General features: G+C 34.5%; 4 protein-coding genes across 10 annotated transcripts in view; 3 read left to right on the top strand and 1 right to left on the bottom strand.

The window, feature by feature from the left end:
• LOC132697322 (radial spoke head protein 3 homolog) overlaps window positions 1-15,544 on the bottom strand; it is a 32,553-nt gene that overhangs the window by 16,622 nt on the left and 387 nt on the right. For 3 of the 7 annotated variants that reach the window (XM_060662718.1, XM_060662720.1, XM_060662723.1), the window contains exon 2: window positions 11,627-12,471. In XM_060662718.1, the coding sequence (XP_060518701.1) occupies window positions 11,627-12,396 (770 nt within the window). In that variant the 5' untranslated portion in view covers window positions 12,397-12,471. Of the gene's footprint in view, window positions 1-11,626; window positions 14,910-15,544 lie in introns of those variants that run through there. The other 4 variants (XM_060662721.1, XM_060662719.1, XM_060662722.1 and 1 more) reach the window with 3 other exon arrangements.
• LOC132697323 (spermine oxidase-like) lies at window positions 40-3,393 on the top strand. Its single transcript, XM_060662725.1, has 4 exons — window positions 40-1,487; window positions 2,182-2,743; window positions 2,816-3,018; window positions 3,068-3,393. Exons 1-4 carry the CDS (start codon window positions 970-972, stop codon window positions 3,315-3,317), a joined length of 1,533 nt encoding a protein of 510 aa, XP_060518708.1. The 5' UTR covers window positions 40-969; the 3' UTR covers window positions 3,318-3,393.
• LOC132697327 (peroxisomal N(1)-acetyl-spermine/spermidine oxidase-like) lies at window positions 3,618-5,218 on the top strand. The gene is made up of 4 exons (XM_060662730.1): window positions 3,618-3,819; window positions 3,872-4,433; window positions 4,645-4,847; window positions 4,918-5,218. Exons 1-4 carry the CDS (start codon window positions 3,635-3,637, stop codon window positions 5,162-5,164), a joined length of 1,197 nt encoding a protein of 398 aa, XP_060518713.1. The 5' UTR covers window positions 3,618-3,634; the 3' UTR covers window positions 5,165-5,218.
• Window positions 6,418-10,725, top strand: LOC132697324 (spermine oxidase-like). The gene is made up of 4 exons (XM_060662726.1): window positions 6,418-6,914; window positions 9,448-10,006; window positions 10,059-10,261; window positions 10,316-10,725. Exons 1-4 carry the CDS (start codon window positions 6,457-6,459, stop codon window positions 10,560-10,562), a joined length of 1,467 nt encoding a protein of 488 aa, XP_060518709.1. The 5' UTR covers window positions 6,418-6,456; the 3' UTR covers window positions 10,563-10,725.

The following is a 15,544-nucleotide window of genomic DNA, read 5'->3' as shown; positions in this document are numbered from 1 at the left end:
CATCCGATTGCTCCCAAACCCGTGGCTCCGATTCGTGGGAAACGAAAGTATTGTAGTAAACTGACGCTTCCCGCACGCTAGGTGGGTGTGTAATTAGGTATTTTACAGACGGGAGTAGAAAAAAAAATTAAGTGTACATAAATTATCACACCTTTTCATTTCTTTCGATAAGAGGTTAAAAAATCGCACACCACTTACACTTGGGATTCTATAAGAACTTTTATATTTTGCATAAAGAACTCTAAAGTCATCTTAAGATCTTGTATTCTCTTTTATCCATTAAATATGTTGTGTGGTAAACGACATTTCAACGAGTTCATTTGACACGAGCGGGGCGAGTGTTTAATAAACCAGTGAGTCAAAAAGTTTACCGAACGTGTTGCATACTATACTTTTTCTACGACCGTTATTTGTCAATTTGTCAATCCTGACATGACTGTCAGGATTAACAAACGTAAAAATTCAAAGCGTGGGAAATATCTCCGACAACATCTGGTCCCAAACCCGTGCGGTAAAATCCCGGAAATGTGCGAAGTGGCTCGGATTCCTGGCAAACGAAAATGACGTGGTAAAGTGACGCTTCCCACACGCTAGATCGGTGTGTAATTAGATATTTTACAGGCGGGAGTAGAAAAAAGATTTTCTTTCTATTCCTTAATAGCCTATTATGCTCGATTTTAAACAACCTATACCTGTCTTGAAAATTTTCATAATTTTCTGTTGTTGAAACAAATATTTCAGTTCTTACTTGAGTTTTTTACATCGTAGCATTATTGTTACGCATATTAAATGGTACGTTTGAGAATATACATGTTAGATTTTGACAAAAACACCGAATATTAATAAACGGACATCAAAATTTGTTGTTGGAATAGTGCAGACAAAAGCAATTATTATCTTTGCCGGCACATTATGTATATACGGATAAATTGACCCAGGCTGCAAACCATGTCAAACAAAATACGATAAATGTTATCTGACCGAGTAGTAAGACAATATATTGACTACATTACTTCAATCATGTGGGGCCTGGCACATCTCTTTGTATTTTTCGCGTGTTTTTATGGTATTGTATACGGAGAGCGAAACCCATCGGTAGTAATTGTTGGCGGAGGTCCATCTGGTATCGCCGCCGCTACCAAATTACTAAAAAACAGTATCACCAACATCAAAATATTGGAAGCGGAAAACAGGCAAGGCGGAAGGGTCAACAGCGTTAAATTTGGAGACGGTTACGTGGACCTGGGTGCCCAGTTTTGTCACGGAGAGAAAGACAATATCGTTTATTCGTTGACGAAAGATTTGGGCGTTTTGAAGCATGCAAGTGGTGATGTTAAAATTCTCTATTCAAATGGGGTGGACATTGACCAACAGATACAGGACAAAATTTTTCACTTCGCACATTCTTTAGACGCTTCCGAATCTGACGATGAAAACAAAAGGGTATGTCAGAATCTAAGTTCGGTTGGTGATTGTTTTGATAAGAGGTAGGTAAATAAACTAATTTTTTTTCAAATCACGCGTAAATTTAAAAAGGTTGATTATATTAAGCATAACCTGGTATTATATACAGGGTATTTTATCTGACGTCTGATAATTTTGGTAGGTTAATGAATGATATCATTTGAGTAAGTGTTCTATAAAAATGAATATATTAATATAATAATTAATATAATTGTAAAGACGCCCGATATATATGGAAAAACAAATATTCTCTTTATCCGGTTACGAACATAAATACTAAAAGTGTTATTTGTTACATTAAGTATTTGAACATGCAAATTTTAAATATTTTCCAAAGAATTTAGAAATGAAATATTTTAAATAAATTTTACTTGGAATTTTACGAGGAACAGAAAAATAAATTCATACATAGGGTTGTCAATTGAAAAAAATAGATTTTCTGTGTTTCCCTGTGTATTGATACTCTTTTCAATTTTGTTAATACATAGATGCTCAAACCAAAACTCTCGCCAAAACTAAATCATTTAAGTCTCCTGACTAAAAGCAAACAAAAAATATTATATTTCACTTCACTTCACTTCATGAACGGTTAATATAATTTGGATACATAATAATCGTGGAAGTATAGAAATTATTTTTATTTATATATTATTGGCCATACCATTCATATTTATTTGGCGACCGCTCTCAACTTCAAGATAATTTGTTTTACAACAGGTACAACATATTATTGCAATCTGCGCACAATGTCGAGGAGGAACGACTTTTGAAGGACCTTAAACTGTGGACAATAGGATATCTTCTCCAGTATGATAGCTCGTTCGACCTTGGCGATTTATTGAGCACATCCGATTACAAGAAGTGTGACGGAGATCTCTTCTTAAACTGGAATGGTCATGGCTACAAGACCGTTTTGGAAGTAATGATGCAGAAATTTCCTAACCGAGACAATCAGCTTCCAATTGATGACAAGATTTTGCTTAACAAGGAGGTCATCAATGTGAAATACAAAAGTGGTGATCAGATTGCGGTGGTCTGCAAAGACGGGAGCTCCTATTCGGCGGACCATGTACTTTTTACCCCTTCCGTCGGCGTGTTGAAACACGACCACGAAACCTTGTTCGATCCCCAGCTGCCGAAAGAAAAAGTGGATGCTATTAAAAATATCGGCTACGGTGCCATAATGAAAATTATTCTCCATTTTCCGCAACCAACGACAAGCATTAGTAATATTTTAGGTATAGTTTGGAGGGAGGAAGATTTGAAGAAACTCAAAGAGGTGAACTGTTTACTCAGATAAATAAAACTCATATTTCTCTAGTAAAGTATTATTAAATTGTTGCATTTGTAGTTGAACATAGACTGGTTACAAAGCCTCTCGGGAACTGTAAGAGCGGAAAATAACAACAACGTACTCATTGGTTGGTACGCCGGTGAACGAGTTCCGGCAATAGAAAAATTAACGGACGAAGAAATTTTGGAGGGCCAAAATTATTTGGTTGAAAAAATACTCGGTCCTAAATACAACCTTACTCTTCCGGATCAATTTATAAGGTTCAATGTTTTTCATTGATCGCGGCAGAAATTTTATTTTTGTTTGCAGGTCTTCATGGTATTCTAATCCCCACTTCAGGGGTACTTATTCCTACGAATCAGTTAAAGGCCATTCCAGTGGAGGTAAACGATTTCCTGACAAACTGGCTTCGCCCTTATTAGATGACAACGGAGTTCCTAGAGTTCTGTTTGCGGGCGAAGCTACTCATCCGTATTATTTTTCAACTGTGCATGGTGCGATAGAAACAGGCTATAGAGAAGCCGAAAGACTAATAGATTATTACAAAATAAAACAATAAGAAACAAAATGTTGTTATTATTTATAGGGAAGATTTTTTGAAAAATGAAAATTTGTGTCCATAGTTATGGCATTAAGTTACAGGAATAAATTTTTAATTTTTAAAGAAGACGTAAAATCGAAAATTCTCCACCAATTTTAAATTAAGTAGGAGAGAACCATCTAGGAAATACGAACAATTGAAAATAATTCTGTAATAATGAAACTATTTTTAGTTTATAGATGTTCAGTATAATGCCTACGTGGACGTTATTGGCAAAAGTTAGAAAATTATTTTTGCAAAGAAGAATGCTTCAGCAAGACAACGTGGTTTATTCTATGGCCAAAGATCTAGATGTGTTAAGACCTTGGGCGGTGAAATTCGAACTTATCAGCGCAGGAGATGCCGTAATAGAGCAGGAGCTCCAAACAAGAGTACTGCAATTCTTTGATTGGTTTGATGAAGACGAGAACGAGGATCAATGTCGTAATTTGACTTCAATTGGTGACTGTATTGATCTGGAGTTGGTTTAATTTAATTGGCTAGTGCTGGGAATAACTATTTTTATTTTTAAGATACATGGAGTTGCTTCAAGAAGCTCGCAACGATGAAGAAATTAAAACTCTCGAGGAATGCAAGTTGTGGATTATCAACGACATCCTTGATGATATCGGAAGCAACGATGTATACGACCTGCTGATTAACACTGACTACAAAGATTGCGAAGGGGAACTTTTTTTGAGTTGGGATGGTTTTGGATATGAAACCATTTTGGATGTGATCATGCAGGAGTTTTTGAGCGACAACAGTGAAGTCTCCATCTTCGACAAAATCTTGCTCGAGAAAGCAGCGATTCGTATTGCTAATTGGAACACTGAAGATAAAGTCGATGTAACATGCCAAGATGGAAGCGTTTATGCTGCAGATCATGTAATATTTACCCCATCGGTCGGTGTTTTGAAGTCGGAACATGCAACGTTATTTGATCCCGGCTTATCCGAAGAAAAGATTCATGCTATTCAAAATATCGGTTATGGTTCAACGGCAAAGATCGTGCTTCATTTTCCTGAACAAATAGAAAATTTTGAATACGTTGCAATTATTTGGAGTCCTGAAGAACTTAGCGCAGCTAAAGAGGTAATTGTAGTCAAAATACAAGTCTTTGGTAGATTTATAAAATGGTAGAATACAAAATTAAAGTGTTTTTATCCATTTTTATCCTATTTTAAAGTTTTAATATAGAACGTTTTAAAATTGTTTTCTGGCAATCATGAAATTTGTTAGTAAATGATATCGAGACATTTTTAACTGCTTCAACCGCACTGCTTATTGTTTATCATTTGTATAGGCCAACAAAACCTGGTTAAGCAATCTTGCGGGCATTTGGAGAATGGAATCCGATCACAGGGTCCTAGTAAGCTGGTATGCGGGTGAAAATGTGAACGATATCGAATACTTAAACGACCAAGAAGTTTTCGAAGGACAAAAGTACTTAATTGAGAAGATACTGGGTCCAAAGTTCGGTATGGGTCTTCCGGATCAATTTATTCGGTGGGTTGTTAACATTGCGTGCAGTGGACATATAATAATCTCCGGTATTACAAACTATTATTGTTTTCAGATCTTCGTGGTATTCCAATCCACATTTCAAAGGTACATCGTCTTACGAGTCTGTGACAGGTTATAAGTACGGAGGAAGGAATTTACCCGAGAAGCTGGGTTTACCTTTATTGAATGACAGGGGTGTACCAAAAATTTTGTTCGCAGGTGAAGCTACACACCCATATTATTTTTCAACAGTACACGGTGCAATAGAGACGGGATACAGAGAAGCTGATCGATTAATAGATTTGTACAATTTCAAATAATACTATGCAATGGATTTGGATTTGCATTAATAAATTTTCAGAAATTGAAATTAATTTTGGTGTGCTATGAATTTTGCTTGCGTTACCTATCCTAAACTTATACCAATTAAACCATTTTACGTCTAGAACTTTTTGGATAAATTAAACAAGAAAAAACAGTAACGAGGATGTTAATAAAGTTGAAACTAAACGGTTCTAGGGACAGTTTAGGTGAAAAAATGTTTCTATAGTTGAAACAAATCTTTTTCCTATACCCTACGGTACACCTAGCTTGCGGAGAGTCATTTTACCGCGTCAGTTTCCTTTCCCAGTCATTTTGAACATTTCCGAGATGTCACTGTACGGGTTTGGGAGCAATCGGATGTTTTCGGAGTTATTATCGCAAGCCTTGAATTATGATATTTGTCAATTCTAAAGGTCGTAGAAAGGTCGTCTGTAACACGTTTGGTAAACTTTTGTCACTCGTTTATTAAATACTTGCTCCGCTCGGGGCAAATCGACTAGTGACTCAACGCATAATATACTAGAGCCTAATTTTTAAATAATATCTGATTCGTGGTCTAAGTAAGAATCCATATCTTATATTGGACAGATGCGAAGAACTTTTTTGTGCAAAATCATCATACTGCAAATTTTCAATTGCGAAAAATAGAATTTTTGTCATGGTCTATTAAACTAGTCTATTTTACAGTTTTGAGAAACTTATAAAAACGCCAGCCGTGACAGAGTAAAATTTTTAAAACTATATTGTAGATGTTAAATTTAAAAATTCAAAAATTTGATCAACATTTGAAATTAGTTGTTATCTTTTTGAAAAATTATCAAACGATGAAGCATAGGAGCTATGCCAAGTTTTCGTATCTCAAAAAATGTGCCAGAGCTGCTTCGAAATTGTAAGGTTCGATCTTTACTGATAACCGTGATACTCAGCAATCGCAACCAAAATGCAGAACTCGAAAAGTAATCGATTGTTAACCTTGACATTTTTGACATAAAAAATGAGGCAAATGTTTATAGAGTAAAGTAAAAATCACCATAAAGCCCAGTCGATTATAATCTAGATTTGGTTATTTGGAACCAAATAAAGCAATTAAAATATTGATTTATTAACAGACGCCACCATTAATTATTGGCAACCTTATCGAAATGTTTGTTGAGAAATCTGCAGTTATTCAATTTTCGTTTGTCTATATTTTTTTATATTGCTGTTTGATAAAACTTAGTGAACAAAAACACATTGTTTACATTCGCTTAAATAATTGTTCCTTTTCCATTTTGCACCAACCACCGCCATGTGCATTCCCTTTCTGTTAATTCTTAGTTACTGTAGCTTATCATGGGCGCAGGAACATCCGTCGGTTCTTATAGTGGGTAGTGGTCCGGCCGGCGTAGCTGCCGCTACCAAATTGTTGAAAAATAATTTCACCAATGTTAAAATTCTGGAAGCCGAAAATAGGATTGGCGGTAGAATTCACAGCCTAAAGTTTGGTGACGCGTACGTCGACTTAGGTGCGGAATATTGTCACGGAGAAGAGGGCAACGTTGTTTATTCCATGGTGAAAGATCTCAACGTTTTGGTGCATCCAAAGCCCAACGTTACGGTTCTAAGTTCAAATGGCGAAGAGGTCAATAGGACCGTTGTCGACAAAGTACTGCGCTTAGTTTATTTTTTAGGTGGCAGTCAACCCGACGACGAGACTCAAAAAGATTGCGAAAATGCGTTGTCACTAGGTGAATGTGTGGATTCGAGGTGAGCAAACAATATTTCCGACTATTTTGTTAGACCCGAATGGCTTGTATTATCCATTAAAGGGTTTGGGTGATTCTTATTATTCCGACTTATCAAAAGTGCCAATCATTGGAAGTAAGATTTCTGGTTTATTGACCTTCATGGGTGGCACCTAACCAAGTAAAGGATGGAAAGCTTAGACTGATGAAACAGACACCATGAGATAATATAGTAGCCCTAGTTCGTTAAAATTGGTGAATCTAGATCGGCTATGATATTTTGGTAGAAATGGGAACGATCTTTTCACTCACTAAACTGCACTTTCTAAACACACCTAACTCGTTTTCACATAGCATTTAACAATTGGGTATATTTTGAGAAAATACTGAAGTAAAGATGTTGCACCCAAACTAAAACCAGAAGAATATACAGTCAGCGGCCATGTTGGTTGCTTATTGGTTGAAAACAAGATTTCAAATGTTCCCAATCACAATATAATTTTTCACCATCTCTCGAAAAATTGCTGTATTTTCCATTTATAGACTGTAGACCAATTTTTATCAATACACAAATTATGACCCTGCCTTCTATACGTGATGTGTCAAATTCGACTTTCACGATTAGAATCTCAGTGAATTTAATTATTGCAAAGTTGCGCATCGGTGAATTCAATAATATTCCCTTTTGAGATTGTTAAAAAATCGTTTTATTGCATTTATTTATTCTCATTGGAACTTTTTAAACTTAAGATATGGCCAGGTCAAAAATCTCTTACGACATTTCGGTTTTCTCCCTGATCATCAACTTTATTTGTTCACATGGTCCCAATATTGGTTTTTTGCTGTATTAAATAGACCGTATTATATGTATTTATTGATGTCTGACAAGTTATATTTGTGTTCCCTCAAATTCGAAATATTGAACAAAAACTGTTATGCCATAGTAAATTATGAATTATCAAATCGCTCGATGACATTTTAAAAAATTTAGTGCATTACTACGTCGTTAAAAATGGACTTTACCAATGAAAAGAAAAAAGTAAAACGGGTAAAACTTTACTATAAAAACAATAAAAACGGTGTCAAGACAACGAAAATGTATTTGAACATGTTTACTGAAAGACGACAACGTCATCGAACATTGTTTAAATTATTGGATAGAAATCTCGCTGAGTTTGCTTCATTTGAAAAACTGAGACTAAAATATGGAGACAAAATGTATGAAGAAACTAAAGAAAATTGAGTTAATGAGGTAAGATTAACGTGAAATTATTTCATTTCTTTTAACGAAAGTTGGCAATTTGCAGATAAATATGAACCGGGAAAATCCAGACGCAAAGTTTACTCTGCTGTAGGTGCCTCTTCTCATTCGAGTGGTTGGAGACACCTAAAAAAAGTGGTTTGAAATGCTACAAAATTCATATCTCGCAAAAATTACATCCAGGTAATACCGAAAGTTCATTACAATCTTGTAATTGACTACAAAGGAGGCACGATTTTCCTGCTTTCCTAGAAAATGTGATTTGGAAAGATGAAAGCACTTTTACAAATTGTGCAATATTCAATCGAAACCATGAATATATACGGAGCATTAACAACCCTATACAGACAGATAGAGATAGATGGGTACACTTAAAAATATAATTTATTATCAAGAAAATATCGAAGGGCTCTAAATCAACATCATTAGAGAGTTTAGAGAGATTACGCAGACGGGACATCCAGCGAGCAGTGCATAACTTGAAGAGAAGGGCAGAACTGTGTTTGCAGAAACACGGACCACATTTTGAGCATCTTTTGTAATTTATTTATTATCTTTACGTACAGTCATTTTTATTGTTACCTTTTTTAAAATATCCTGAAGTTTCTCATTAGTTGTACAATTTTATCTGAGATTTTCAAACGAAAATTCTAGAATTCTAGCGAGAATTCTATCCAATAATTTTCAATCATTTCAATCCAATCATTTTTCCATATTTGAATATTCAAAGCTCACTATCGCTATCGATGCGCAACTTTGCCCGAATTTAAGTCACCCTGTATCTGACGTCTTCGCAAACTAATTCGTCACGAATAAAATAGTAATGTCCTCCCCGTCTAAGGACTTTTTACTTAGAAACATCACTAGAATGAAATACGGTGTTGCGTGAATTTTAACATATTTAGTGCACACACTGCCACACACTAATTTTATTTGTCTCTAGTTACTTCCCAATAATATTGTCTCAATGTTTTGTTATATTCATTGGTATTTTGGGCGTATTATTTATTGTTGGTTAATATGGTCTTATTTTATTTTATTTTATACATATCTAAATCGGATTTATTCAGTATAAGTGTTGATTACAATTAAGATCTTGATAACCTAAATTTATTATTTTCGACATTAAATACAGTCAAAACTGAGTAGTATGTAAGTATAGCGAACTGAATAAAATTATGAACTGTTTTATCTAGGAAACGCGAATGATCTGAATACTTGAAGTATAAATTTTGAAGCTAGCGGCCACCTGGTAAAACTGGGTATGAAAACCTTAACAACTTTTCCATCGCAGGTACGAAAAGTGGACGGAGAACGCCGATAACGACAAGCTGGTGCTAAAAGATTTAAAATCGTGGACAGAAAACTGTATTCTATCGTACGACAGCAGTTTCGATACGCACGACTCTCTTTATAAGGCGGATTTTAAATCGTGCGATGGCGACAACGGCATGCATTGGGACGGTCACGGATACAAAACCATCTTAGACGTTATGATGCAGAAATTTCCGGATCCACGGCAGCAACTGCCCATAGACGATAAGGTTCTGCTCGGAAAGGAGGTGACCGGTATTACCAAATGGAAAACTGGCGGCATGGTACAAATATCCTGCAGCGATGGAAGCGTATACTTCGCGGATCACGTTATTTTTTCCCCATCGGTTGGGGTATTGAAAGCCGACCATTCGAAAATGTTTCAACCTTCGTTGCCGGAAGAAAAAATAAGCGCCATAAATAATATAGGTTTTGGTTCTGTGGTCAAAGTATTTTTCCACTATCCGGAGAGAGTAAACCGGTTTGGTGGTGTGCTATGCATTGTACAGAACAGCAAGGATTTGCAGGAGGTGACAGGAGTACGTTGTTCGATTACTGTTCGCAAAAAAAAACATATAATTATTTTTTGAGGTGAATGAAGTTTTGCTGTCTAATGTTGTATGTATTCTGGACGTCGACCATAATCCCAACGTCTTGGTTGCATGGTTCGCGGGGAAAAACGTGACAGCCATCGAGAGCTTGAACAATGATCAAATTATGGAAGCCCAGAAATATTGGACGAAGAACATTTTTGGACCTAAATTCAATATTGGATTGCCTGATAAAATTCTCAAGTGCGCCAAATAGATGAATTTAAACTATAATAGTATTTAATAAGGACCTTTTAGGTCAACGTGGTATACAAATCCGCACTTCAGAGGCACCTACTCCTACGCGTCAGTCAAGGGACATTCTAAAGGTGGTGGTGGTTTCCCTAGTTCGCTTGCAACCCCGTTAGTCGATGACGATGGAGTTCCTAGAGTTCTATTCGCCGGAGAAGCTACCCATCCTCATTTCTATTCAACTGTTCACGGTGCAATTGAAACAGGATATAGAGAAGCGGAGAGGATATTAAAACTCTATAACATAGACTGAGCTTTTTCACCAGCACATTTTTTTCCAAACTTAGCCCAAAAAATGAGATTTCGGTTATTTGCCAGAATTGTGTGTTAATATTATGCCATTGAGGATTTGCATGTGGTTTTATTCTGTATGTTTTGTCGTACAAAACTTCTCAATAAATATATATAAAGATATATCTGGACAACTCGTGTATATATTAATTAAAAAGTTAAAAATAATTCCTATACTCAAAGAACCAAAACTGTTCCAATAACTTATTGCACAAAAGTTTGAATTATAATTATTATTGAACAAATGCTCAAATTACAATTATTATAGCCTGAACCAAAAACTTTTAGAGAAAGTCCGCAGGCACTTCTGTTTGACAACATTATAGTACATTTTTCACTTGACAACTTTCTCTGATACAATATTTTCCTTAAAACATCTAATTTTGCAAAACTGTATCGGTTAATCATTGTTTGAGACATTCACATCTTCTGAAAAATAACATCAATTTTATAAACTTTCTGAAAATTTCTGTTATTCGCCTCCTTTCTCTACAACAAAACTTACTCAAGTAAAACAATGAATTTTTCCTAATGAAGAAATTGCAAACGTCATTTTTCACATAAAAAATTAAAAATGTCAAAAACGGTTAGAATTATATATATATTATACACAAAATATGTGTAGAATTTTGTATAGAATTCAAAAATAAACTAATATTACCCGGTTTTCCATTTAAAATAAGAAAGTTGATACTCGCCGACGTAAAACGAAACACCCTGTATATACAACATTAAAATAAATTGAAGGTTCGTAATACCCCCGTTAACTTTATATATTCAACTTTTGAATGAATTGGTTCCCTATAGTTTCTGAGATAAGGTAGTGTCCCAAGATAAACGGTCCACCATATACAAGCATTTTTTGTAGTTGGTTGAGGCTGTATTAATTTTTTTTCGGAATTTTAGGTATCCCTGTAGATGACAATAATCAATTAATAAAAATCAATACACTACATCACACCACCTTAAATGTGCCATTTTCAAATATGTACAGTTAACAGTTCTAATTCTTTCAAAAATTCTCACCCTTCGTTCTTTTTGTTCTCGATCCCTTCATTGATATTCTTCAACCCGGCTACTCCTCCGGCAATTTTCGCCGCCATAAACGCCGCTGCGCATTGCTGCAAATGTGCAATTTTCGGAGGACTTCTGGTTAGCACCTTGGGGTCCTTATTTGTGGCTTTAGGTTCTCGATTTAACACCCTCGGCTGGCTCGAGTACGCGTACAATTTCGAATTTTTCTTCTCCGAATGTTCATCAGCAACTTTAAAGTTAAGTATCGGTTTTTCGGGTGGAGGCTCGAGGAACTTTCCTTTCTTCACGGTAGTGACAAAGGGCTTCTTGAATTTTTCGATATCCGACCCCCCCGTCTTCTTATTTTGGTTCTCCTTCTTTTGGAGCCTCCGAAGTTTTGCGTCCAACGTTTTGGTGAACTTCACGTCCACCTGTTTCTTGAAATCATCGGGTTTTATTTTAGACGACGAATTGTGGTGGTTCAAATGGCCGTGGGAGGAGCTGAACCTCCCTTTTAGCTTTTTGTCTGCGTATTGACCGTCAATGTGACCATGCGATTTAGTGAAGCCTTTCTGTTTGTTATCTTCTAAATTAGTGACTATTCTTCTAGTAGGGTGCACGACGAGGTTGGGCTTTGATTTGAAGTCTTGCCCGAACGGTTTAAAAATTGGTTCTCCGATTACCGATATGGCAGGCAGGTTGTCTTGATTTAAGACCTTGAAGGCCACATCATCGGCTTCGTCAGAGGACATAGAGAGTTTCGGTGCCATGTCCAGTTCCATTTTTGCGTAATTCTAATGCACTTTTGTAAAAGCGTGTTAGATGATTGCCAGGAATTAGTTGCTGTTCTGATTTAACTGTGGAAGTTGGTGCAATAATAACAAAACAAAAAGGAAAAAACAAAACTAAAAACATGTTTAAAAATATAGAATGAAAAGATCAATTCTTGCTTCCAGAAAAAACTTTCAATTAAAGGTCATATTGTTTAACGTTATATGAAGCTCTTTTCAGAATTCCAGCATTACGAAAAAAGACATTATGCCAATCATATAGAAAGCTTTCTATGTATTTTGTATTTGTACTTTTCGGATTTAGCTTTTAAAAGGATTTCATTATTGTGCAAAATTTCAACGTAGTGTATTTGCGTTTGATACATTTATTAAATTTTTCCGAGAAACACGATACTCTTATTGGTTAGTTAGTAATTGAATTGTAAATGAAGCCCAGTTTTACATCAGAATTTCTGGTATACAAGTTTCCAGAAAATTCGACAGCAAATAAACTTTAAATACAAGGTGTTTCCTAATCCTAAAGGGTCGACTTTTAGGTCCATTTTGAAAAAAAAAAGCTTCATATGAACATATGTCCTAAACGTCTTAATTTTTGAGGGGTGGTAAAATTTTCAAAATATATTTATGTAATATCTGTAATACAACATATTTTAATGGAATCAGTGTACACAATTTTTTAAATACAAAAATTCAATTTCTTGATTTTTTTCAATCTGATGTACGGTTTTCCCTTAAAAAAATGAAAACCTCTTCTCTGCACGGTCATAACAATATCGTTAATATAACAGCACGCAGGGAATTATTATTATTTCTTACTTATGTAATTGACTAAATACAAATACAAAATGCATAAACTTGCATAAATAAAATAAATTCTAATAAGAATCTTTTATTATTTCTCTTGTTGCGTTATTGTAAAAAAATTGTAAGAATAATTTTTATTTTAAAATCAGTGGCGTACCATCATATCTGCCAAAAGAGAGAGGTGAAAGTTCATATGGCCACAAAAACAAAGACAATGTGATACGTAGTAGATGTGTTGAATGGTGTTGAACTGAGGTGGCTTTTACTTGATGAAAATTCATTTATCACAATAAGTAAGAACTAGCGTTCAGATTTTCACTACTATATATACCGAAAAATGACCATAAAACGTTAATTAATGTTGTTGCGAGAATTTAAGTTCAATAAAGGAGGGGTATTTACATCTAAATAATCGTTAAGCAATACATTTGAATGTCTCATTTTGTTAATCTCCACGGCTTTCAATAAATTTAATTTTCTACTTCTTGTGGCTGTATGTAAAATATCAAAATTGTCGTCAAAATGTGTTTTTTTTTGTGTTTAAGTGTGTAGCATAATTAGAATCTAGACTATTGTTTTTAAACGCTCTTTTATGTTCGTTAATGCGTTTCTGTTTGTCCAATATAAATTTTAGAACAAGATCCGCATTTGAACCTATAGACACCTGATTTTTGAGATTTTGGACATTTGGTTATATTGTTTTTTAAAAATTTTCCAATTGTGTTGTTAGTTCTGAAAGCCATTTTTAAACCACATTTTGACAAATGTTTTGAAACTGTTGTGTATAAGGGTGATTTGAGCTGTTATGTATGACTGTGTCCGTGTGTGAAGGTTTATGATAAATGGAAAAATCTAATTTGTTTTGCGTTTTCGTAATAGTTAGGTCAAAAAAATTAATAGGGTTATCCTGTTCAATCTCGGTAGTGAATTCAATTGTCTGTCCCTTCCAACAAAGCAAGCAAAGGCATCATCCACGTATCTATACCACCATAGAAAACTTTTACTTACAGGATGTTCTAGTATGATAATTTCCAAATTATCCATAAATATCTCGGCTAAAGGACTAAGTGGGTTTCCCATAATCAAATCTTCCTAAAAATACTATTAAGCAATCTAATAAATCTTGTTTCACCAATCCATAGGTGGAATACTGGGAAATAAGTTTTGTACATCAAAAGACAATAGTGTTGCGTTAGAAGGGATTTTGATATCTTTAATTTTGTTGATTAATTCAAAAGAATTTTTTATTGCCAATTTATTGCAAAAAAATTGAAAATTTATTGCAAAAATATTACATTTGATAAAGACACGGTGTTGTCGAAACAAATGTCATTTAAAAATATATAATTTCGTGAAAATCTGAACTCTAGTTCTTATTTATTTTGGTAAAATGGTGCTCCAGATATAAAAAAAATATAGCCTGTATTTCAAAAGTTAAGATCTTTAGGACATACGTTCTTATGAAGTTTCCATTTTAAAATGGACCAAAAATCACCCCCTTAATTATTGACAGTTAATTAGAAAACACCTTGTATATGATAGGTGTATCATATTTTTTTCCCTACACACTAAACAAAATCTTCCAATAACTTCAAATGTGTTAAAGGACGCAAAATTCAAGTTAAATTACCTATATTCACTACCATCGGCTTAGAAATGTACACCACTTACCTTCTTTTATTCGATTGACAGATTTACGTCTTTTTGCCAAACAAAAAACAAAATTATTCATTTAAATATATATTTAACAAAACAGCAAATCGGTATAACGGTAAAATTATAAAAGAATACAAAGGACAATTTAATTCTCAAGTATTTTGTTGCATCAAGTTCTAAAGCAATTTATAAAGGAATAATTTATAATAAAAGGTTTTAAAAAAGCATTTTTGGATGATGTCCAAATTACCAATAGCATTGATAATAAAGCTATACAATTTTTCCGTGGGCGGTAAAAACACTGATTTTTCCGGTACAAGAGGGACAATTATTTAATTCAGCAAGTACTGTGTAAAGTTTGTTGGTTGAGTTTAAAATTTCAACGTCTTCTCTCACAAACTGGTTTTCATCCTTTAGAGTGCTGATTTAGCCTATAAGTTCGTTGTCTATTGAATGTATCAGCACTATCAGTGTTCGAATGAAAAAAACGAATTTTGGATTAAAAATGCAGCACGGTGTAATTTTTTGTAGCGTTCATTATACACAGTCAAGATTTATTAGTCATTCGAGCTACAGTTTGCATGCTTCTCCATCTTATGCACCTCTTGCGTCTTCTAAAAAAAATTTCACTTCTTGTGTATCTTATATAGTTACAATAAGATTTCAAATATAGAAAAAT

This window comes from Cylas formicarius, unplaced genomic scaffold (genome assembly GCF_029955315.1).
Source record: "Cylas formicarius isolate icCylForm1 unplaced genomic scaffold, icCylForm1.1 PGA_scaffold_1__22_contigs__length_36826433, whole genome shotgun sequence".
NCBI classification, from domain to species: domain Eukaryota; kingdom Metazoa; phylum Arthropoda; class Insecta; order Coleoptera; family Brentidae; genus Cylas; species Cylas formicarius.
The sequence above is the reverse complement of the archived record's forward strand: the minus strand, read 5'-3'. Positions and strand labels throughout refer to the sequence as shown.